The 26,072-nt window shown below is 33.6% G+C and overlaps 2 protein-coding genes across 4 annotated transcripts; one reads left to right on the top strand and one right to left on the bottom strand.

Annotated features, from left to right (window-relative positions):
• The first annotated feature begins 5,444 nt into the window (after positions 1–5,444).
• On the top strand, positions 5,445–12,931 carry LOC130628724 (crk-like protein). The gene is made up of 8 exons (XM_057441709.1): positions 5,445–5,600; positions 7,149–7,268; positions 8,259–8,400; positions 8,756–8,863; positions 9,312–9,440; positions 10,092–10,208; positions 10,906–11,004; positions 11,851–12,931. Exons 1-8 carry the CDS (start codon positions 5,575–5,577, stop codon positions 11,998–12,000), a joined length of 891 nt encoding a protein of 296 aa, XP_057297692.1. The 5' UTR covers positions 5,445–5,574; the 3' UTR covers positions 12,001–12,931.
• Positions 12,932–20,305: 7,374 nt separating this feature from the next.
• LOC130628722 (uncharacterized) lies at positions 20,306–25,982 on the bottom strand. 3 transcript variants are annotated; one of them, XM_057441706.1, is made up of 3 exons: positions 25,737–25,982; positions 22,406–22,487; positions 20,306–22,247 (listed from the first exon to the last, which is right to left on the bottom strand). In XM_057441706.1, the coding sequence occupies exon 3, from the start codon at positions 21,999–22,001 to the stop codon at positions 20,322–20,324; it is 1,680 nt and encodes a 559-aa protein (XP_057297689.1). In that variant the 5' UTR covers positions 22,002–22,247; positions 22,406–22,487; positions 25,737–25,982; the 3' UTR covers positions 20,306–20,321. The 3 variants fall into 3 exon arrangements, with proteins under 3 accessions (XP_057297689.1, XP_057297691.1, XP_057297690.1); XM_057441708.1 differs by lacking the exon at positions 25,737–25,982 and adding an exon at positions 25,347–25,726; XM_057441707.1 differs by lacking the exon at positions 22,406–22,487.
• Between the last annotated feature and the right edge of the window lie 90 nt (positions 25,983–26,072).

Raw genomic sequence — 26,072 nt, forward strand, 5'->3', positions numbered from 1 at the left:
GCCGTTCAGCATTTTTGTTTTTCTTTTAGTAATATTTCGACATCCTTATTGGAGGTCTTCATCAGACTATACAAAAAGTTGAAACTTAAGAACATGTTTTCCTTTTTCTTTTCGGTTTTAGGTTTATATTCACTAGGACAAACAAGATTCCTAAGGTTTTTTGTACAATCTTGCTTTTGTTTTACTTTTATGAGCGGAAAAGAGTGAAAGAAGCATGGTATAGCAGGTGTTTTCTTTCCCTAACATCCTAACATCCAGATCAGCAAGACATGTCTAAAGTTGGAAGGAGCTTCTGCGGTTGTTTGCTCCTTTTTGTGTCCATAGTAATGGGAAAACAACTGCCAGGTTTTCCGTTTTTGTGACTTAGCGTACAAGAACGCCAGTATCAAACAATAAAAAAGGGACGGGAGAACGAGGCTGACTAGCACCAACGCCAGCAGAAAGTAGATAGATGGATAGATGCGCATATTATACATGGATAACCTCACAAATATCGAGGGATATACCCTGTCTATCATTTCCGGGAGGGGACATGACTTAGATGGGAGTCCTAGAGAATTTGATGTTCATTTTGAGCTACGCAGACTCAATTAGGGACCTCGCTCTGCCGGAAAACTTCCTGCAACATCCGACGGCTCATACAGTGTACCATCTCCCTCGATGTCTCTCACATGGCTCGGGTTTACCCAGGGCTATTGTAACATTCACTCGCCCATTTTGAATCGTCGCTAGGAGGAATCGAACCCTGGTTTCCCGGACAAATCGCGAGAGCTATAACAACTAAGCTACGGAGCCTAAACACACGTTAAAAAAGAGAAATAGAAGCCCCACACCTCATGCTAAAGTTATTTTTGTTTTTATGATTTTCCGAGTTTTATTTTGTAAAAAATAACACTGTCTTTAGTTTTCATGCATTAAATAATCCCGCCTTTCTGACTAACTCATCTTTCTGTATTTTGAAATTCTATTTAAATGCTGAAATATTGCGCGAAAAGAAAATGACCGTGTCTCCCCCCTTGCGTTTTGAGGCGCGATATTAAGGACGTTATTATTTCCCCGCGTAGGAGAGTCCAAAAGAAGTGCACACCTACGTTCCGATTCATGACGATTTCTACTACTGCTATACGCATGCGCGCCAATCGCCATTTTGGATGTGGAAGGCTGGTCGAGGTTTCATGGAAATTTATAAATTTTTAAAACACAAATAAACACTTGCGTCGCCAGGAATCTGTAGCTGTCATGGGTTATAAGATTAATTAAATGCTTATATCAACCATTCAGCAAAATACCTTTAAATTTTTTTTTCGTAGCTATGACTGTCATGGTTTGTCTGTTTTATTTAAAAAATACCCGTGTTTACATTTTTATTTAGAAAGTTGTTTCTGTGTCTTGTAAATGTTTTGCACGCACTCATGTTTGTAATAGCCATGGTAACCTGCACTGATTTAGTTTTTATGCAGGTGAATTGTGGATTTTTAAAGTCATATCTAGTGCAGAAAATTGTTGTTAGAGGTTGCCAGTATAATTTATACAAATGTATTTGTTCTCCAACAACTTCCATGCAATCTTTCTTACACATTAATGTGGGAATGTCAAAAAGCCACATAGGCTCAAAATATTGCAGTTTTTTTAAAAAGAGTTTAACCTTTCCTCTAAAATTCAAGTCTTCAAATTTTAGGAAGGTTAAACACAAAGGTTTGTTATAAGGGACCATTGGCAATTATGATTCTACCACCCACCAGCTTTTTGATAATTTTGATTTACCCACTACCCTCTTTTCTCCGTTCAACCTCAGAAATCTTTTATAACCCTCCGCCCTATGCCAAAAATTCTACTATTAGATCTTTTGTTTTTTATGCTGCAATTCCTTCGATGTTTGACCTCATGATAAATTTGCAGCATATTTAAACCATCAACAAAGAGCAAAAAAGATCTACCAATCACAAAAAATCCTGATTCCTGATAATTTAAAAAAGCGCCATTTTGATTGGTTTATTTATTTATCAAAAAGGGACTAGCAATTATTTTCTGCTACCAATCAATCAAAATATATTTCATTTCTTAGCCGATTGTTGAAAATAACTCTGAGGGATGTCCAATATAAAGTTGCACAAAAATGTAGTGCAGAAAAATGTTTATAGTTGACAACTGGTTAAGATAATTGTTATGGCTGATGACTGATTTTAATTTATAAAAGTAGTTATTATTTGTTTCTTTAAAAAAAATATTTTGTTGATATTCCCTAAAGGTTGGATTCCATCTGGCGTTAAATGATGTTAATTTTTTCGCACTAATTTCTGACCTCAGAGTTAATCATATTGAATTTTTTGCGCAAGGACGTTTCTATTACAAGTAAACACTCATTTAATTCTTTTTGTTGATGAAATATGTCTACAACATCGAGGAGAACTTTTTTTCTGGCGTTTTATGAGTTGAAATAAAAGAAGAAGACAAAATCCAAAAAGAGAACGGTCAAGACAGTGAATGTCTTGTAAAACAAGGGCATATGGAAAACATAATCATCCTCTGAAAGAATTAATATATAACCTTTTTACCCGCTGTTGTAAAAAAACATTTGTAGAAATAGCCTTTGCATACATTATGCTCAATTCTTTTATACAAAAGTGTGCTAAAGCTAAATCGCGTTAAAATGTCAAAAAAAATTAGATGTTTGGCCAGCGCTAATTCAAGTTACAATAGGTGTGCTAATTATCCACGTTTCCATTAGGCGTTAAAAAAATTAACCACTAATGCCCAATGGAAACTGAGCTTAAAAGTCATAAGCGCCTACATTGTGTGTAATAATGTGTTTTTTAACTGAACTCACCATAAAATTCTCACAATGGGTATGTAATTAATTAAAACCTTAGTAAGTATATATATTTACAGTCTGAATTAATAGGCCTACAGGGGCCAAATAACTAAGGAAAAAGTGGTTTTTAGAAGGTTGTTAACTATTTAATTAATAGATGCATGTACGTATGAACTGATGTATATGTACATTAGAGTAAAAATTATCTTTATGTGAACTTACGTTATATTTTGATTTCGTCAGACAAGGTTGAGATTATTAAATTGATTAAAAGTTTAACGTTGTTTGATTAATTAAACTGTACATACCTATATTACCAATTACTAGAGGGATGTATATATCTTTTAATTAAGTGATTTCATGTTTCCTCCGACTTTTGTCTGACTAAGTCCACGATAAATTCTCCATGAAAAATGTATGTATTAATGTAATAGAACCAATAGAAAAAAAAGGAAACAATTGTAACTTTCTTGACACATGACTAATGCAAAAATTGGTGTATTAAGTGGGATAGTTTCACGTTAATAGTAAGCTTTGTAGTCCCACCCCCGAAGAAGTACAATTATTCGATCCCTTGCGATGTTAATTTCTTAAACAATATATTACACATAAATAGGGTACAGAAGGCTGATTACATGCTTACTAGCCTTACCCTACTATTAACAAGTTTATTCAATATATACGGTTATTTAGTTAATAAACAAAGTTTTTTAGGTTGAATACAATGAATTAGAAAATATATTTCTATTAATTAGAAAGTAATAAGAAACCACAAGAAAGACTAAATTTAAAATGTAGCACGTTATTTAAATGTAATTAATGTGAAAATTACAACTAGACTTTAATGATAAAACTAAATTTTCATAGCTCACAACTTACTTGTGATGTAAATTTAGCATTTACAGGGGAATCAAAAAATGTATATATTATTTTGCAATCTAACAAATAAAAACATCCTAATTAGCCTTTACACATTAACAATAATCTGTAAACAAACCAAAAGTAAGTGAAAAGCTATTATATAAAAATTTCAGGTAAAAGCACCCCTTGCATGGCGCCGTAGATTAGTGGTTATAGCTCTCGTACTTTGTGCAGGAGACCGGGGTTCGATTCCTCTTGACTGCGATTTAACATGGGCGAGTGAATGTTACCATAGCCCAGGATTAACCCAAGCCATGTGAGGGAAATTGGGGAGATGGCACACTGTGTGGGCTGTTGGATGTTGCCGGGAGTTGTCTAGTAGAGCGCGGGCCCTAATTGGGTCTGTGTAGCTCAAAATGAGCATTAAATACTTTAGGACTCTCCATCTAAGGCATGGCCCCTCCTGGAAATAATAGACAGGGTATATCCCTCAATATTTTTGAGGCTAGCCATGTATAATATGCACATCTATCTGCACGCCACAAGCTTCAATAACTTTGTTTGCGCAAGTGATCCTAAAATATAAAAATTACAAAAGAGGATTTGAAAAGTGAATTCCTTTGCCCCTGTACACCATAAAATTATTTTTAATTTTAATATGTTCCATATTAATGTAAATGAACAAGCAAATTATTAGAAAAATAAATTCAGAGTACCAAGTTTGAAAATCAAATTCACCCAGCTAGCCAAACTTTTTGTGGAACTGGGGAAGCAGGTAATGGCTCAGCTATTATCCCATTTCTCAGAAAATTTAGTGCCTCACATCTTATTGATAATTTTTGTCAGTATTTAGCTATTTTCAGCGCAAATGTTTATAGGATATTTTTGTACTGTATCTGAAAATTTAATGTCGGTTATAGTATATATGGCTTGTGTTAGCCCATAATGTATTGTATGCTGGAGTTTCCAGTGAAGCAAAACAATCCATAATTAAATTCAGCTGTATTTTGCCATTGGAAAAGCCATTTTATAACAGCAGCAAAAAATTGTGTTTTACCAAAGCATGCCTGGGAATTGTGTGTAAGCAAGCCATAATTAATTACTAAGGGGTTCATTTGTTATAATTTTAGATATATTTAGCATGGCCAGCCTTACAATATTGCAGTCTATTATTTCTAGGAAGAGGCATGGCTTGATGGGGAGTCCTGGAGTATTTAATGCTTATTTTGTATTACAAAGACCCAATTAGCATTCACACTCTACCAGATAAGTCCCTACAATATCCAGCTTCTCTCACATGGCTTGGGTTAACTCAGGGCTACGGTCTCCTGCACAAAGTACAAGAGTTATAGTCAATTCACAAATATAACCTGTCAATTTTTTCAGGATTGACAGTTCCATGTGGCCATCATTCTTTTTTTCCTTCTCTAACAAAGTCTCACTACTGTACAACGTAACACTTCTTGCACAGGTCTCATACAATCTGCCTTTACCTACAATTACATAAACAATCAACCAACTTCCAATCTCTTGCTATCATCCTTTTCTTTTATCGCTCACACAATCGCAAAGTGACCTATGAATTAGTGTCTGATTTTGTGCAATAAATAAATGCTAGAAAGTGACAATTAACTATAAATGGGGCTTTCATGTTTGTCTAATAATTTCATTGTTTCATTGGGCATGTTCATGCTTAAAATTAGCAGGTGAGCATTAATATGAAGTGTTATTCTTTGTTACTGGGTAAAATTGTTTATCTCAACTTATAGTAATCTCCTTTCCACACTTTAATTCTGTTTTCATTATTTTTATAGAAGGAATAAAAATCAAATTAAATGTTGATAATTAAAAGAAGGAGCAGCACAGAGGAAATCTGAGTGTTTTACAATCGTGTAAAAATAATGGCAGATAGGTTGTATATGTACAGGTATATTTTTTAGATACATATAAAATTGTACTTAATTGTAATTAATTTTACCACACGAATCTCCATAATCTAGCTTTCTGTCTTTTTATAAGTAACTGTACTAAAATCGGTAAGATTAACAAGCAACTTTAGCGTAAAGTATTATCTAATAGGAACAATAAATACTAGATTGGCATTTCATTACTTCTAGCCGCAAAACCAATTGGTTTCTGAAAACATAGAAACAGCAAAACAAATTTAATTCGCTGCCCCAATTATGAAAACTTAACAAAACAAACAAGTGGAATTGTAGAATAAAAATATTCTGGTTCTTTTTTTCTTCTAATTTAATATCATTGAAATAAAATAATAACAATAATTTTTGGTGGATTGAATTTTTGTGGCGTCTTATGAAGGGTTGTCAGTTTGGAAATTGACAGTAAAATGATTTTTTAAATATACAAAGCATTTTATTTTTATAAATAACTAAACATAAAACAAATTTCTTGTTTCACAAAAACAGTCTTTTTACAGATATTCCCCTATTCTTGACTAGATTTCTAATATCCTATGGGTAAGAGAAAAACCATGACACTTTTTATTTAAAAGGTCCATCGCTTTCAGAATAAACTAAAAAAATTATTTTTTTTAAATGGAGGTTTAACCCTATTCGGTCCGGGGGGAGGGGTGGATTCTACCCCCCCTGACAGGTTTTTTTAATAACTCTTTAATGCTAAGTTGCATAGCTACAATACTTACTCAGTTTCAATATTTATCTATTAGACACTTGCATGCAAATTTTTTAGGTCCCATACCTTTCAGAGGCTTTGATATTGGCTGTTACTCGAAACTACCCCTAAAAATCTCTATGAAACTCTTATAATAGGAAAAATATAATAACTCTTGTTAGGATTATGTTTAGAACTTGAAACTTGCAACACAACTTTGTTTCATCAAGAAGAATCATTATGCATGTTTTGGTCACGTGGTTAATCCGATTTCCCAATTTTTTCGGATTTTATCTGAAAATCGAAAAAAACCCCGGATTTTCGGGCAATAATTGGCAATTTTTCATATGATCTATGTAAAAACCGGAAAATATGTTAAATAACATTTATTTAGCTTTCAGAAACTTCAAACAGAATGTAAAAATTCGCTCTAGAACTAAAGTAATTGAATTTTAAGCAGATAGTGCCATTTTGAACAAATCTCAAGCTTTTGATGACGTCACAGAAAATGTGCTGACACAAGCAAAAATTTATTGCTGCCATTTTGTTCCTTTTGTGACGTACTATAGGTGTGCCAAGTTTGATTTAATTCGGACAAGCCTATGAAAAGTTATTGAGGGGGGGGGGGGGGGTGGATTCAGCCCCTCCCGGTCATAATATGTTTGAAAAACCCCGGACCGAATAGGTTTAAAAAATAGTTTTTGCTGTTTAAATGATCACAATACATAGGATTAGGGTTCAGCTTTCCAAACCTGGTAAAAATTTACAATAAACACTACTAAAAAAATTGGTAGCACATTTTAAATTATGATTTCTGTCAAAATAATATTATTTTGTTAAGTTGGTATCATGGGGAAATTGGACGTTCAGCATCTGAAAGTATATTAATGTCGCAAAAGGCTGGCTTATTTTTGGTTCGCGACTCAAGTACATGTAAAGGAGGCTACGTTTTGTCTGTCAGGTGAGTAAGTTAGTAAATCCTTTCTTTAAGATTTAAGATTGATAAAATTTTGGACAAATAGTGACAAATAATAAACTTATTTTTGTTTGAGAGCTTATGTCAAAACCTTTTTCATGTTTGTAGTACCATATTTAAACCATTTATAGACTAAACCCAACAAACGTCCCTACTGAAATAAATGCACAGTGTTAATATTAATAAACTCTCAACCTGAATAATTGACAATACTTGAATCCCACACCCAATTTAATTTAAAATTAGTAAACTTTGACAAGTGTTTATCTGAAAAAGGTATAGCTGACTAGAGGACCAATGTATAGCTGAGTATTGATCAGTGCTTAAAGAATAATTGTGAACTTTATCTTGCAAAATATCCAAAGATAAATAATGTCTCCACTGATTCAACACTAAAAAGGAGAAAAAAATTTTAAGATGGTTGATGTAAAAAGATTTGATGAATAGATGTTATGCCTTCTCCAAATAAACTCCCATACTAAATCAACCAGGGTAAATTCTTAATTTTGGAAAACAGTCCCAAATGGTAGTGCAACTTTTTGTATCGGTTTTTAATTATGCTCAGAAACACTTAATGTGCCAGAACTACTGTACCGTAAATGTATCAATTAAAATTACGATGCTTTAGATTATGATTTGGAGTTTATAATACAGGCATTTATTTAGAAAAGAGAATTAAAATATCACTTTTTATTCAAGCAGAATGGATTTTACCATACAAGAGGCTTATTTAAGATATTCAAAAGTCCCAGGAAAAGGAGCCTGTATCAAAATCATTTTTGCTAAGCATTTCTAATGACAGGATTGCAAAATTATCATCTGTCAAAAATTTATTTAATTAATGCATTTAGTTAAAAAATATATAAGCACTCATTCTTATTTATTTTAGTGCATTTGTTTGCGCATTGACGTGCTGGGGTGTGTGTTATTTTAGTCGAATCTAGGAGATAGGATAATGTTCTGTTTTCTACCTAGTGAAAACCGCAAAGTGAGCCATTACATTATTACTCACCGAAATAATCAATACCAAATCGGCGACCAAACGTTCGATGATTTACCTGAAATAGTAGAATTTTATAAAAGACACTTTTTAGACACAACAACCTTAGTGGAACCAGTAAGTATATAAATGAATTTTCTGCAGACATTGGTAATATAGATAAATTTTAAATTTATAATGTCATGGAAAAGTTTTGAAGTAAAAAAAAAATATTTGCTCCCAGTTTGTTCCTTTTTTACATATTACAACTGTGCCAAGTTTGATTCTATTTGGAAATCAATCTAAGTTATGGATGTTGGGCTAAACAAGCCCCCTTTAAAATAATATGTTGAAAAAAAGACCTCAAAAAAAAATACTTAAGGTGCAAAAAACTTATTGTTTACATGCACTATAATATTAGTAAATAATAATAAATAATAAGTAAGTAGTAATAGTATTCAGTAGTCTAAATCTAGTAATTTCCTATATTTAGGCAGCTCGACAAATAGACAACAATGTACTACCTGGTCAGGCAGTTGTAGCACCACCAACCCCAGCTAACCTTCCAAAAGTGAAAGCATTGTACAATTTTCCTGGAAAGGTAGTTTCAGATTGATTGTGTATTCTGTTTGTGTCTGAAAGAGTTTTATCAATGTGATGTGTAGTATACAAGTTTTGTTGTAGGAAATGAATTTTTAAGCAATATCTTTTTTATTAGCGCAAACTACTGTTGGAAATTTTTTATGTCTGGTCAGAACCAAGGAAATGTCTTCTTTTATTATATCATTCTGTAATTGAGAAACGTCCAGAGTTGGTTTTCTTTGTAGCTGCAATGTTGTCATACATGCTTTCAATGAAGGGCAGTGAACAATACATTTAGGTTCATTGCTTTGTTTAAATTTGGTTAAGCTTATCACGTCAGCAATCGCAAAGTATAGATGTTGTTAGTGAAAGATTAAAATGTGCATTTCACATAGCAGCGATTTACATGTGCCAAGACGAGTGACTTAAATATAACAGTTTTGAAGTGTATTATTTTTTCAACTCAGGATCCAGAAGACTTACCATTCAAAAAGAATGATGTTCTGACAATATTAAAAAAAGAAGAAGCAGAATGGTGGGTGGCAAAAGACAGTATGGGGAAAGAAGGAATGATACCTGCAAATTATGTTGAACCTGTAAATTTTTTATTTTTTATACACTATTGTTGATTTTACTTCTACTACCAAATGAAGTTACATTGTGTGTTTTGCAAACCTAAACCATCACTCTCTTGAGAAAAAACTTGATTTATGTGGCGATTTCTGTTTGTGGTAAAATGTTGTGTTTGTAGTTTTTCAGTAATGCCATTTTTTGTGTATTTTGACATTAGCTCCCTTGTTGTGTAGCTAGTTATAGTTGTGTCTTGTGTGCTTCAAAAAACTGAAAACTGAAAAAGCATCACACTGTTAAAAATTTATTGCACTTACCCAATACTGAGATTGACTTTATTACATTACGCGTAAATCGTTTTAAACCTTTGAAAGCTTGTTAAAACTACAATTTCAATTATCTAACTTCACGCGTCTTGTATTTAAGGAATTAGTAGTGGCTCTGTACTAGTTACCATGCTCGGAATTTCGCCTAACAAAAAATTAAAAAAGGAAGGAAGCGTATATTCCGTCTTGTTCTTCTATAAGAAGCACAATGAACTGTTTTTGGTTGCACTTTTAAAGGGATGTAGGAATGACTAAAATACGACATGATTTCTAAAGCAGGCTATAAAGAAATTTTTGTAAAGTGTTGTAACATGCATTGCAGATGAGTCATGAAACTTTTTGTTTACACAGATCCCAAGTCGGACGTCATTCTCTGGAAATCAAATCGCACAAAGTAACCGAAATCGCACCAGCGCACAAACTGGTGGTTATACTACACCCAACACAGGGGGTATACTACCAACAACGGTGCGAATTAATTTGTTTTAATTTTGTTTTATATTATCAACAAAACAAAAGTGCTGTAAACGTTAACATATGTATTTTAACTTAGTAAACCACAAGTACTTCACGATTTACGAAGTGTTTAAACTTTTAAGTCTTTATTTCCCACTTCCTGCTTTGTTTTAACACTATGCACTGCTGTTCCTTTTTGCTGTTTCTTATCTTTTTTTGTCTGTTCTAGTAATATGGTACATATTACTAGAACAGACAAAAAAGGAAATGCATACTCGAACTGAATATTAGGTGTTCCATGTAGACCCCGAACTTACGTTTTTTGTGGTGAAATTAGGTATAGATTATACCTATGCAGCCTCTATCATCCATTTTTCTACTGGCAATTCTTTTTAATATGTTGTTTGATGATTTGAATTGTTTATATTATTTTTTTATAATTTTTGTCGATAGCACGGCTTCATTTTGCCGTTCTCTTAAATCGTGTCTTCATACTGTTACATATGAAATAAGGTTTTTGTGTTAAAACTGACCCTTGAGAACATATAAGGTTTAAGCGTGCGTGCGTACAGCTTTGTTTTTCAGTAACGTGCCACCAGATTGACGCATTTTTCAAGCTACATAGGTTGCTCCGCATTTCATGGGTGTAAAGTAACATGTAAAACAGAAGCAGAAACAAGCTTATTCTTTACATTGCATGTTTTTTTAGATTCCCACCACGGTACCCGCAATGACAGTACCCGCAATAGCTGAAGCTGTGCAAGATCGAACACCTAGTATATATGATCCAATGGAGCTGAAATTCCAGGTCAGTTTAAGTTAATATTTCAAGAAACGGTTTCAAAAGTATTTCAACCACCACTGATGTCAGTATTATGCAATGTTATGTCGCCTAAACTCTATTTTGTATCCTTCAAGTGGGTTTCAATTTGCTTTGCTTCATGTATTGTTTGTTATATGAGCAACTTTTTTTTTTATTTCACCTTCAGTTGCTAGGGGATAATATTGATTTTAGCTTAAGTTTTTTAGAACTTGCCTAGCGAAATATTGAAAAATTGTTTAATTATTTGGTTTTAAGTATTGACTGCTTACCATTTTAAATTCCAGGCTGGCTAGTTACTTAAACTATGATTTTTTTTAGACGATAAGCGTCGCGGTGTAAAGCATGTCGGATAGGAGTTGCGCTTCAATTGAAAAAGTGATCTTGATCATAATTTTTCTAGCGCATAACACGTTTTGTTTCCAAAATTACGTGTCGCGCAGAATTTGGAACGGTGCGCAAATTTTCTGTTCTCATTATGCTAAATAAAAACGTTATAACTTTAAAACGCAACGCAGCGCTGATCGTCAAAAAAAAACCTAGTCTTTTAACACTCAGCCCGGGTCACTCTCAAGAAAACTTGATGTACCTATCCCCCATTGATAATTGAATTTCTAACCTGTTTATACTGCCAATTAATTTTCGTTAATGGCTGGTATTGGTTCATTTGTACATTCCGTGTTCTTGGTACATGCATGAAAACGGAAATAACAAAAATGCCGAATGTTCTAGACTACTGGGATGTGTTAGTAACAATGACTTTCCTAAAAATATTTGTGTCAATGCTTTTAGCATGTCTTGTTTGTTGTAAGTGTGTTTTTTTGTTTTTTTTAGAAAGGAGAACGTATTTTAGTGACCAGTATGCGAGACGATGGTAGCTGGGAGGGACAGTTAGCTAACGGGAAGAAGGGAATATTTCCTTTCAGATATGTGAAAATTATAACGAGCTCGCCTGAAGAAATCGCGGCGTGGAATACGTCATGATACACGAGTATTATTCGTGACGTTGTAACAAGACTCGCCATAATAATGACAGAAGATCATGTTTTTTTTAATGGTCGAAATAATTTGGCCGTTGTCTAGCAACAACCAATAGAAATACATTACAGTAACAATGAATTCGCTCAGCTAATTTTTCATAAGTATTTTTTTCTGTTTTTTTTAATTTTATATTTTTATTTCTTTAAAGTAAAAAAATGAAACCTGTGTCCCTTCGTTGTGCATACGCGTTTAGTTTGTGTTTCGATTGCCGTAAGATTTACCGTCAATGTGTCCCTGAATGCTTTATACCTTACGTTGATTAATTTTTGTAAATTTCGCGAAGATTATTTGTTTGCACAAAAATTTTCGGAAAGGTCAATTCGCAAGAATTAAATTTCGCAAAACCAAATATGACTTATTTGCTAAAATTTAAAAAAATAAATTTGTCGCTTAATTTCGATCTCAATTAAGAAATAAATTGAAATTGCGAAATAATGGGAAATTCGCGAAAATAATTCGTCGCAAAAAATCTTAAAATGCGTTATTCGCAAAAAGTAATATTTGGGAAATATCTTTGCATGATGGATTCGCGAAAATATGTCTTCGCAAAAATAAGTCTTCGCCAAAATTAGTCTTTGCAGAAATAAGTCTTCTCGAAAATTGGCCAACGTTAGGTGGTGACTTGCTGTACTTTTTTCATCATTTCAACTATGTGGTCTCAAAGTATTACTTTTACTATTTATATATATTCTATTTTGCAAATTATTTTTTTTTATGTTATTAATGTGTGCATAGGTTGAAGGATGTTTTGTAGACCATAACGTCACGAACGTGTCGCTAGATTTAAAAAATTTGTCAATAATTTTCTTATTTTTGAATCAATGTATATTGTTACAAGTTTCATGTTGTTATAACAAGAAAACATAATGGTGGACGTCCAGAGAGTTAGATTATCATAAGGATTTGTGAATACCGGTGTGTAATAAAATAGCATTGAGATAATCCTTATACTTTGTTGACGACCTGTTAAGTTTTTATGTAAGTAAACTTTTCTGATTGGTTCAGAAATAGTAATTTCGCCTTAGCACAGAAATTCAAATTCTTTTTGTTAGGAAAATGTATGAATGTTAAACGTTATGAGAGACGTTATGTACGAGAAGTGAGAACAAACATGACTATACTCTTGAGAAGCCATTTCGAAAACAGCTATCTTCCTTGTTTGTGATTGGCTTAAATAGTTTAGTTCACCAAGTGAAGACCGGCCTTTAAGAATCATCAAAACGTTTAGAACGTCCATTCAGTCCGACATTTTATTAGTGGTATAAAACATCGGGGGAAGTGTCAAGGTTTTCTTAGGTTATTCAAAATAATTACGTACTAGTCTGACCAGTGGATAAATCCACGGGGTCGCCCGTCCTTTATTTACCGCATTTCTTGTCTCTTGGTACTTGCGGTACCATTTTGCGCAGAGACAGGCAGAGAGACGGCTATTTCATTACGTAGCTATTCTGTATATTCTAAGCTAGAAATTATATTGTCTAGGAATAATTTTGTGTGGCTGAAATTTTTTTGACTTCTGGACTAATTCATTGGGGAAAATTAGTTAGATTTTTTTTTCTTCACAAATTTGTTGTTTTTTGTTTTACTAAGCAAAAATCGATTTGCATGACCTACTAAAAGTTAACAATTTCCTGTTTTTTTGCTCCGGTCCTGGAATGACGTTATAAATCCTGTACACTACCCTCCCTAGGCGTCTATATGAAAAAGCGTTAATTTCACGGTTTTGATTTTATTCACAATACGGATATTGCTGATAGAAAATAAATGGAAAAATTATCTTTTGGAAAGGCGAATTGGTCTGGTGGTGAATCCACGTATCCTGACAAATTTGGCGACGTGGCGTCGTCCGGGATCTCAAAAAAGCCAAAAAGAAGCTCCGGAAATAAGGTTGACCTCTGTACATTGTGAAAGTTCTGGACCATAATCTTAGCTTCGGTGAATTTTTTATTTTCCATATTGTGGCTTAGATCAACAATATACTTTAATGGAATTATCCCTTCCTCGCCATGTTTATATATCTTCCTAACAATAGAGATAATTTAATAGAGATAATAAGAGCGTATTGCAACAATTCTTTGTCAAAACGAGATTAAATTTACGGCATATGTAGGAAAATATACTAATTAAGGAAAAAATTACATCTGGTGGATGTTGCATGTTTCGGGTTGAAAAGTTGGTTGTGTAGATTGATTGTGGAATACGTCTCTGCTTCCTATATCTCTGTATCGAAGTCGGATGAGAGCTTCAAGAGTGAGTATTGGATTAACCTTGTTCCCAGATTTTTTGCCTTTTTGACATCGAGGCCAGCGGCAAATAAGCGATAGCTGTTTTGACATCAGGCAACAAACTCTGTGGACTAGGATGAGTAGATAGGGAGAGGTTCGAGATAGAGAGACGTTCAAGATAGGGAGAGGTTCGAGATAGAGAGACGTTCAAGATAGGGAGAGGTTCGAGATAGAGAGACGTTCAAGATAGAAAGAGGTTCGAGATACGTTTAAGACAGGGAGAGGTTCAAGATAGGAAAAAGTTAAAGATAGGGATAGTTTAGAGATTGGGATAAGTTCGCGATAAGCAGAGGTTCGAGATAGGGATAGGTTAGAGATAGAGTAAATAAAGTATTTTCAATATAAAATGTTTAAAGCTTTTATGCTTATCGAAAGAAAACATGTGCAGTTTGATAGCCGAAAACATAGAATCACCTATCTAACCTTCTGATCACTGATTTTTCTTTTCGATGAACTTCATTTTCATTGTAAAACGGCGCTCGTCAAAGACCCTTTGTAATCGATTTTGTAAGGCTAATATTTTTTTTTAAATATACTTGCAGCCCTCGTCTATTTTTTTTTAAAATGTCCTGAAATTTTTTAAAATATTCTGTTGGCCATCCTGAGTTTGTAACTAATAGTTATTATACCGTTGAAACCATAGCAGACACTATCAGGACGTAAAAGCGCTAATAATTGCCGTTACTCAGAGGTTTCCGCTACACAGAGGTTCTTACCAAATCGACTGCTTTAATAACCCTCCTCTTGGTTGTCAGTGTATAGTATTTGAAAGGTATTTTCTTTATGTGATCAATATATTAGATTATGTTTAATTGTTGGGAACTTACGTCTTTATTACGCCCTCACATATTATTTTGCGCTATGTGGGCGTAATTTACGCCCGTATTTTGCGGTAAATAACTTTATATTTGTTTGGCAACCCATTTCTGACATAATTAACAGTTTTAACACAAAAGGCACCCTATTACATAAGTGTTGGCCTAAATAACATTCAAACACGAACGTATTATTATATAGAATCTGTTTTGAAATTTCCATAGTCAACATAAGATAATAAGATAATAATAAATATAGTCATTTTAGCGCCTCAATAAAATAATAGGTAGACCTGTAATGAAAACAAAAGACTAAAAATCCAATATTCTAAGTTAGAAAAAAAAAGGTTGGCAATTTGATCTTTTAGAGCAAATTTGCATATTTTATACTCAAACAAGAAGCCCTACGGCTTGAAGATTTCCGCCTTAAGCAAACATGTTGGAAAGCAATTATATGCGTTGCGATCGAGGACAGTATTAATTTAAAAGTTTAAAATGCAAAAAAAATAAAGGAGGTAAAAAACACGAAGAAAAAAGTTTTTGAAGTCGTCTGTAAAGATTTTATGTTCCATAGGTTGTTTTTTTCAAATCAGAGAGAGAGTTTAAGCCTGATTGCATCGTGATCACTGAAATAGACAGTTTTAACGAAGGTCTCGACATTAAAAGTATTTAAATCATTCTCACGGATATAGACATGGTCAATAAGTGAACCTGATATATGAGTTGGCGAGGTTACGACTTGTTTATATCCAGTAAGAAAATCAAGGAAATAGTTTTTATCGCTAAATGCATTCACATTAAAATCTCCGAGTATAATATCAACAATTTTATTTCCCAAAAAATGTTGAATAAGGTATAATGACTCATCTCTATTGAGGGAATTTTTACGATATAGAAGCAAAATATTAATAGCGTTTTTGTGAAACGTTCTTTTTGTCATTCTAAAAAATATTGCACCAGGAATTTTTACAATATCAAACAATTCTATAGTTTCATTATGACCAACTAAAAGACTAGAAAATTTGTCCACATTGTTGTTTGGAATTAAAGTAAAGTAATCTAGTTTTGAGTCGAAATGTGAGTTCAATGGTATCTGAGTTTCCGTTAGGCATAATAAATCACTTTCCATGAGAACGCGGTCGGACCTAATGTCGTTTTTATGCTTGTTGTAGGATCTTGTATTAAGCAAAGTGACCATAATAGAATTTTCGCTAATTACACCAGTTTCTTTTTGTGTCAATTTTGAATGTTCTCGCATGTAATTGTATTGCTCTGTTGCTCGTGTGTCTGACTTAATGGTTGACTTAGCAAATGTACCCGTTAGGTATAAACCGTCTAAACTTGTGACTCGACTTAATGCAACATATATTTGTCCTGAGTGAAAGGCTTGTTGTTTAAATAAATCAAAACAGACAACAATTTTATCAAACGTTTTTCCTTGAACCTTGTGAACAGTACAGGCCCATGACAGCATTAATGGGAATTGCAGCCGTTTCATAGAAGGTGAAGATGAATTATGTTTGTTAAATTTGATTTCTTTCTCTACTCTATTAATTGGAACAACATTTTCTTGAATAGCATATGGATCTGTTCTAATAGCTTTAAGTCCAGTATATATGTCTTCCATATTCAAATATATTCTTGTTACATTTCCTGAGCTATCGGTTTTCAACCGATGAACAGTAACTATCTGCCCGTTAATGAGTTTATCAGATACATCAATATTTGACGTCAACATGACTTTTGCATGAAGTTTTAGCAGAAGGTTTCGCGCAAGTTCACCTGTTTCCATTTGAGTGCGAGAATTAAAATTTTGGACTAATTGCACGGGTATATTTTCTGGAATTTGGTCAATAAGTAAATCTTCGTGTCGCGTTTCTAATTTTACCACTCTGATATTGTTTAATAATTCAATCAAATGTTAATCACCACGCTGTCTCATAACTTCCGTTAGTTCAGCAATCTTAAAATGCTTCCAGCAATGTGAAAGATTTAACACTGCATCGTTGTATTCTGCGTAAACTGTTCTTGCTTGAATTGGTGGAAGTTGGTAAAAATCGCCACATGCTATAACAGATATTCCTGCAAATGGAATGTCATCTGCGCATCCTAATATTTCGGTTAGCCGTTGATGAATATGTAAAAGTAGCTTGTTTGAAACCATTGAGATTTCATCTATTACAATAACGCTTAGTTCTGAAAGCTTGTTTCGCAGCATACATTTCTTTTTATCACTTAACTTAGAAATGTTTTTAGTGAAATTTCTATCCGCTGGTATACCTAAGGCTGAATGTATTGTATTTCCCTAAAATGAGAATTTTATCCTTTTCTAAGTTTCCTGCACGATAGGAAAGTGCTTTATTTAGCATGTCAGAAATTGTTGTTATTAAATGGGACTTTCCACAACCTGCACTTCCTGTTAGAAAAATGTGAATTGGCTTAATTTTATGGTGTGCGTTACATGCTAAACCTTTTACGTAAGTTCTAACCCAATCATTTACCACTTCAAAAATTTGCCTTTGTGTTTTATTTAATGTTCGAATCTTTTCATGGAGTTCGTCATCGGAAATTCCAGGCTCAGTAATAGATGAAAAAGTGTTTCCAAAAACTGGGATGTTTTCGGTTTCACTTCGAATTTCGTCAGTGTCATGGTTGTTTATATTACTAATCTCATTAGAAACATCGTCGTTTTCTGTTCGGCGAAGGAATCAAGATTATTTACATTTGCGTGAAAATTTATCATTGCTTCTTCAACAAGTTCACCAAATGGTTCGCATATTCTTTTATTTGTTTTTATAATTTCTAATACACCGTTTTCCAATAATTTCTCTGTGTAAGTACCCGAGTTTTCACTTAACAATTCTGCTTCCTGGCGAAAAGGATAAAACATAAAGAGCAAATGATGTGCATATCCTTCTGGATTTTTGTCTCGACTAGGTACATGGTGTCTTAGAACACATTTTTCTTTTCGCAAGTTCAACATTTCTTTTGATGACATCAGAGGTATAGTTTTTGGATAAGGAGATTCGACTAGAATCTCAGCTATTATTTCTTCAAGGACTTCTGGTTGACTGTCATTTTCTTCTTGTGGTTTCGGTTTTATTTTCATAGAGTAGCTTGACAAGAACTCAGCATAACACATTTGTTCCAACATGGGGTATCTGCCTTTTTTAAATTCTAAATTTGGTCTATCCATGTATCTATCCAACATGTTTCGTTTAAAAATATCCGTACTCTCTGGTGGTAAACTTAAAATTTCTTCTTCGTTACGACATACCCTGTATCGCTTCTCAGGAATGTTACTATTTGCAAAAACTACAGCTGGAAATGTCTTTCGTAACCATATTTCTGGCATTATAGTAACTACTGCTTCTTGAACTGACATTTCGCGATGATTTCGATACGCATTTGCAATTGACTTCATCTGTTCAAATAATGAATCACCAGTTTCTAGTGCTTGCGATGCAGCTTTTTTCATTGCCTCTGAAGATTCATTTTCAACTTTTGACAAATAAGCACACATGTAAGAAATTCCCATGCCTTCAAACCCTCAGTAAAATAATTATTGATAAAACAAGAATCTGGAAGCCTTCGGAAGTGAATTTGAAATCCAGTATCAGGTGAGATGCTTAGTGCGTTTTCATATTCTTTATTTGTTATCGCTAAACTTTGAAGGATTTGTTCAATTGTACCTGGTTGGTTATAATTCGGTTCGTCTGGATGAAGAATATTATTGAATCTTGGATTCAAATTTGAATCTATGTAAGTTTTTACTTTTTCTAGTATAGCCTTTCTTTCTTTTAACCGTGTTTCTCTTTCTTTCTTTGAGATGTTATCAAGTAAAGGCTCAGCAACAATTGTACGGTCTGTAAAAAACTTGCCTAAAGAGTATCGACAATTCTTGTTTTTATATTTGCGACAAGATTTAGAATGAGAATGTGTTTGATATGTCAAAACTAGTTTGTAGAGATCTGGGTTGCTGTCTTTATTAGGAAGCTGACATTTAACTATGTTATCCACAAAGGCAATATATTCTTTTTTGTTATCGCTACGTAAGATTGGTGCATTGACAACCCATAATAAAGAGTGGATGTGTGGGCTACCTCTAACCTGAAACTCAACTCTAATCGCGTAGTAGTTTACTTTACCTAATGGTCCGTTGACAACTATGGTTTTAAAAAACTACTCAACTCTGTATTGAAAATGTCTTGCTAGAAGAACTGGTTTACTGTTAAGAATCTCTGTTCTTTGATAATAATTTAGATTTTCGATTTCTTCTTCAGATATGTCATTACCTTTTAATTTAGTAATGATTTTAACCAGTTCATTCCATCTTAAGTCTGCACAGGACAAAGTCATAAAAAATGTTGGAAGTCCTAACTGTTTTACCATAGCCAAAACTTCAAAGAGAAATCGTTTCCAATATGCAGGAGTTCCTTTCAACGTGTTCATAAACGTGAAAGCGTCGTCACTGGCTATAAACGATTTAACTCTTTCTTTAAAATTCGCAGACATCATTCCTGCTGTAAGACCATCCGCTTTAATTTTTTGCATAGCGATGTTTATGCGACTATTTAAATTAAGATGTTGAGTCACTGCATGAGCAAAGAATATATAGTCAGTATCAGAGGCAAACTTCTGTCTATAATTCAGTAATCTTTGGTTGAAATACTTGGTCGGGGTAATTGGTACTTGTCTTTTCGTGTGATATCCGAATTTACCTGTTGGAAATAGATAGGAGTGGGAAAGTTCTTCACAATGCTCATCAAAAATTATTGGTATGGGAAATTTGTTCTCTCCTGGAGCAATAACAATATTTCCATCATCAATTTGGTCATGTGGTATAGTTGGAACAAAAGACGTTTCTTGGCAAGGCAAGCGATACTCGTTTAACGGGTTTTCATTCTCTTCTTCGCTATTGTCCAGGTAATCTTCATTCTTGGTTTTTACATCACCGATATTATTATTTGTTGTCGATTTTATTGCAAAATCAACGTTCATTTCATTTTCACTTTTTCCAGTTTCATGTTCAGATGTTAAATTAATCCAGGAAGGTGGTATGTTTGTGAGGTTAATTTCAATATTTGAATAAAGAGGGTTAACGAGTTTCAGATAACAAAGAACTTCCCGAATAGCATCTGGCCTTACCGATTCTAAATAAACGTTAGATTTGAAATTCAGTTTTTTTCTTTAACGCAACTTGCACTACACCATTATTATCCATTCCTCTTGGTAAGACATTGCTTATTTCATCGGCTTTTATTGGAACATTACATATTGCACCTTTTATTTTAGGACACTGACCTTTAGGCATTATTGCAATTCGTTTAAATAAAATTCTTTTAGATATAATAATTTTTTCTAATCGTCGTAATGTGCTCATTGATTCTGGGAGATCAAACATTTGGAGATTATTAGATACAGCCTGGGAAGGAATTTTTCGTTTTGTAAGTTTTGAATGGCATGTTGCACATATGTATTCTTTGCCATCAAAACTTTGTACTCTGAAGCAAAAATGCTCTTCTGAAATGGCAGGATAATCGACGTGGCGAAAAAATTTAATTGACCGCCTATATAAAGAACGATTACATATGACACATATAAAAAATGGCCCATTCTCAATGCATTTTTTAAATTGGTTTATTTTTTCATCAGAATCAGGCAGATTGTTAACACGCTTACGTTTTGTTGCTTTACCTTCCACTACATGGCGTTTCTTTGCAGTTTTTTGTCCCTGTTGGCCCTGCTCAGTTTCCCGATATTTTCCTACGGACTCCCTTTGCTTCGCTTGGCCCTGTTCCGTTTTTTTGTATTTACTTTTCGACTCTCTTAGCTTGGATCGACCATTTACTGTATTTTGATATTTGCCTATAGACTCTTTTATCTTAGCGTGTCCCTTTTCTGTTTTCTGATATTTGCCTATTGACTTTTTTACTTTAGCTTGACCCTGTTCTGTTTTTTGATATTTGCCTATCGACTTTTTCACCTTAGCTTGTCCCTGTTCCGTTTTCCGATATTTGCTTATCGACTCGCTCAACTTAGCTTGGCCGTGTTCCGTTTTCTGATATTTGCCTATTGAATTTTTTTGTTTCACTCGGCCTCTCTCGGATTCACGGTACTTCCTGTTTTGTTCTAGTTTTCTTTTCCTGCGAATGTTAAGCATAATGTTACCAGTTATCTGTTCAGTTGTGAGTATTTTGAAATATTGAGTTTCAAAACACATTGCTTCGCCAGGGGTGACGTATATTTCGCGTATGTAGCTTTCAACATGTTGCAATGAATCAAATTTTAAAAGGACTGACGTACCCTGTTCTGTTATTTGTCCTAAACTAGTTCGGCTATGAGGATCAAATAAATAAATTTGCGGGTGGTCCCAAACTATAGCAAAACTAACACCGCTAATAATGCCCACCATTCCTTGCCCTTTATGGGAATCAGATGAATTATGAAAAGTGCGTAATGAAGTGCTATCGTCTGTAATAATATGAGAAACATTTTCTAAACTTTGTATTTGTATGACCTCATTTTCAAGAACGAAACTATTTGGGAGCTCACTTAAGTACTGGTTTGTGTATCCTAGGTTTGTGTACCACTTTGTTCCTTCGGAAAGGATATGATCAAGATCACCTGGATTCCAAAAAGAAATTTTTTTAAGAGCCGACCAAACGATCGCAAACAGGGAATTACACATACATTGTATACCAGTAAAAGTTCCAAGCCTAACATCCCCTTGATGAAAAGATCCCTGTACCGACTTTAGAATAGTGCAAGGCCCCGGATTAGTTTCAACATCACCAGAAAGTAAAAGTACCATACGGCGACAGCTTTTATATGCGAGGTTCATATTAGCGGTGGTAACGTGTGATTGAGAAAAAAAAATCTTAAAAGCTAGAGAAACCTCCGTTTTGTAATTTCACCATTAAATTCACTACTAAATTTACCGATAAGTTCACTATTAAGTTCACCGATAAGTAAATTCAAGTTCAGTAAGTTCAATTAATTCTGAATATCTGAATGTTCTGAATAACTAGCTTTTATACTCTGTCGAGTTTCTTCTCTTTTATACTCTGCCGAGTCACGGTTGTCGAACCTAAAAAAAGAAAAGAAATTCATTGTAATTTTTTGTTTCAATAGCACGGTATAAAAATTAACAAACTTATGTCTGCTAAGATACCAATACCTCACAAAATCAAGTTAAAAAGTATGTGACGCTAATTTTAATTGAAACATGCACTTAAAGCAGCTTACCTCACACTCCTAAATACTAGCTGTTAACCTGTTGTAATCCACAAGTTTGCTAGATTAGCTGGTTGTATACACGTTTTTTTTCCTATAAGAAAAGCGTTTTTGACCTGCTTCAATTTTACTAGCAAAATGCTTCTAGGCTGAAACTTTCTTACTTTTTATTCTTCTCTTTTCTTTGTTTTAAAACACATTTTCGTTGAGAAAAAAAGACTTATTTTTAGAATAAATTTTTCAGGATATAACTTCAGTAAAAAAATTGTGTTGTTTCTTGACCTGTAATTGAAAATACGCGGGGTTTTTTTTCAATATAAGAAATTTTTAAAATCTTAAAAATGTTAAGACAATGCCCAGCCTCGGTATGACAGGATTCAATTCCTGGAGACCTTCATATTTACATTTTTATACAGTTATTTAATCACCATAATTTCAAAACAGCATATATCATGCTATATCGTTTGTGTGGAAAAATCCATGGGGTCACCCGTCCTCGACTTGATACAGAGGAAGTTGAGTTTAGATCTAACACAGTCTAGATCAGATTGGAAGAGGGTCATTAATATACCCCGTCCAACCCATGCTAGCATGGAAAACGGATGTTAAGCCGAGAATGATGATGATTTCGCTTGTGGTTTTACACAAGTCCCTTTTGGTCGACAAACAGACAAAATACGGCTAGTATCAATATAAAGACTAATCGTTTAAACCTGAAAAAATCCATGGGGTCACCCGTCCTTTATATATCACATTTCATTTCGCTTGTGGTTTTACACAAGTCCCTTTTGGTCGACAAAAAGACAAAATACGGCTAGTATCAATATAAAGACTAATCGTTTAACCCTGAAAAAATTCATGGGGTCGCCCGTCCTTTATAAAATAATATCTTTACATCCGTTTCGGAATGGACGGGTAAATGACGTCATAAAAACACCTTTGTCACAAGTACACGATCCTATACATTTTCTTGATCAGCGTTTCAAGATCTATACGATGAATGAAACAGGCATACACATTTTCTGAAAAAAAAAATTTGTGTTCTGACATGTCTGCTGACGTCAGCAAAATTTAAATGATGGTTGTTTTTCTCTATTATCCTGCCTAAGTGGATTTTTCCACGGGCGTTATCGACTAGTAAACTTATATAATATATGGTAGCGAAGTTCTAAAAAGAACTGTTTTCGATAGTTTTCAATAAGATTTACTTGATAAAAACTGATATATTAACTTCTTTATGGACAAGTTCATAAATATCAGACACCGATTTGGACATTGCAAAAAAGCAAAAAAGAAAAATTTTCTCATAATTTGTTTATAAATCCGCCTAGTTTGCTAAAATTTTGAGGGATGCTGCGTATGCTTGTTCTTTAAAAGCTAAGTTGGTCAAAATACTAAAAAAACCTGTTTACACAAATTTATCAGAGTATTTGAACAATATACTGATAAATTTTTAACAAACGAAAATTATTAAAATGTCAGAATGATACTCATTTTCAATTAGATATAAATGTCCTGTATTTTGTAAAGAGCATTAAAATCATATTAAGTTTTATTTAATAATGCCTAAAAACAATTTTAGGGGTAATAAAATGATAAAATCTTAACAATTTACATAACCAAACTCTACTTTATTATTGCCCTTTAAAGTTTTTTAGACTGTTATGTTAGACTCATTGAGTATTGAGTGCATAAATGGTTACTGCCACATATGGTTAAAAATAATTACTATGTATGTTTACCATACTATGTTTACTATGTATGAATGAATTGGACAGGATTTGATAACAAAATAACTAGAAGTGCAGTATTTGCAAAGAAAAATATCCCGATTCAGATTTGTTAAGAAATTATCACATTTTTGCTCTACATGGGATATATATTCAGTATTGTTCCAGTTAACTGTATTTTCATATAAAATAAGTACAAAAAAATAGTTATTTGTCTCTTTTTGTTTTGGGGTCACAAGCTGATAAAACCTAACAATTTTGCAGCTTTAAAGTGTTATATTTTTATCAATTTTGTGTCCTGGAAATAAAAAAATATGCAAAATTGCTCAGAAAGTTCCTAAAAACATCATATTCAAAGCAAAATACATAACTCATAAAAATAAGGAGTTTAGAGCATTTTTTATCAATTTCAAAATTCTGGGCTTGTTAATTTTTTATCAATTTATTGTTCCTGAAACAAAAGATAATAACTATGTTAATATTTGCTGTTATGAAACAGGGATTTCATATTCAGGAACTTCTGACTATAATGCTAAGTCTAAAATCAAATTGTTTTTTTAACTTATTCTCCATAAACATTTTCTGATAAACTTAAAACAACTGATACCAATGTCCAAAAATCATCAAAATATGGTCTGATATTAATGAACTTGTCCTTATCTTCAAGCGCCTTCTTTCAACTATCGACTGCGTGAACGAGGGTGCCGACTCGCCGGAAACCATGGGGCTGTCGGGCAAGTTCCGGCAATATAACAAAAACTTGAAATTTCGCCTGGAGAAACCAGAAATCAACCCGAAACAACATTTTTTAAACATTTATTACCATGTATAATTTATTCTTTTAATGTCGAGGAATGGTAGTGGAAGACTGTTTTTTATAACATTTATTTCATAAATAGCTGTAATAAAATCCCACAAATAATAAACTAAGTACGACCACAAAATAGCACCTCCCTTCTTCTCGTAAGAATTTAAGGAGCTTGCCGGCGTTGCATTTCGGGCCGTTTTGGACAGACCCAGGCTTTTTAGGGCGGTTACAGACGAAAAAAACCCCAAAAAACCCCGAAAAAACGCCCGCGGCCGCCCTCACATACACAGCGTTTTTGGCGAGTTGGAACTCTGCATGATGTTACAAGAAATTGCACTTCAGGAATGCTCCGGCCGAGTTCGTGCGGGCGGTTTTGGGCCAATTTAATTCGAAAAATTCCCAAATTCGTCTCTACCTATGCGGGCGTTTGCGGCTTATCAGCAACCTCTTCTAACCTCAGCAAAATTTTTGTTAGGATCTAGAGAGAAGCTCAAAATCAGCTCAAAATTTTTTCCCTTGGCACTAACTATGGCAGCACCCCACAGAAAGTCTAAACAAAGTTCACGCAATCTCCCATTTTACAGGATTCCAGGGTTGGAAGGTATGTAATTAGCAAAAGTGGTAGCTACATATATAGCTAGCTATACTTTATTTTTTCCCAGTCAGCATAAATGATGGCATGGGCATAACTTTGTAAAATACTTAAAGATTTATATATTTAGCCTAGATACTTAAAATTCTATTCCCTGTTAAGTTAGAAAAATACTGTACCTACAGGGAAGTTTTAAATTAAAATATTAATTACCCATAATTCAGTTCAACACCACCAAAATTTAAAATTTCTTCAATGTTAGCTAGCTAGCTATTTGGAATGTTCTAGGTGATACCTAGCTCAACTTTTCGGTATGCTCGGTTGGTTCTGGAACGTTTAACAGACAGGAATTCAATATTATCTTTTTCGTCGTTTTTTTTAATGCAGATATAGCAGTTGTAGTCTTTCACCAGCAAGAAAATGGCTTTCTGGCTACTACCTAAAAAATTGCGACTTTGGGACGGGTCGTAAATGTTAATACCGTATGTCATTGGTTGAAAACTATTAGCCTGTAAACCATGCAATAAACTGAAAAAGTACACAGTATCT

This window comes from Hydractinia symbiolongicarpus, chromosome 15, assembly GCF_029227915.1.
Source record: "Hydractinia symbiolongicarpus strain clone_291-10 chromosome 15, HSymV2.1, whole genome shotgun sequence".
Classification (NCBI taxonomy): Eukaryota; Metazoa; Cnidaria; class Hydrozoa; order Anthoathecata; family Hydractiniidae; genus Hydractinia; species Hydractinia symbiolongicarpus.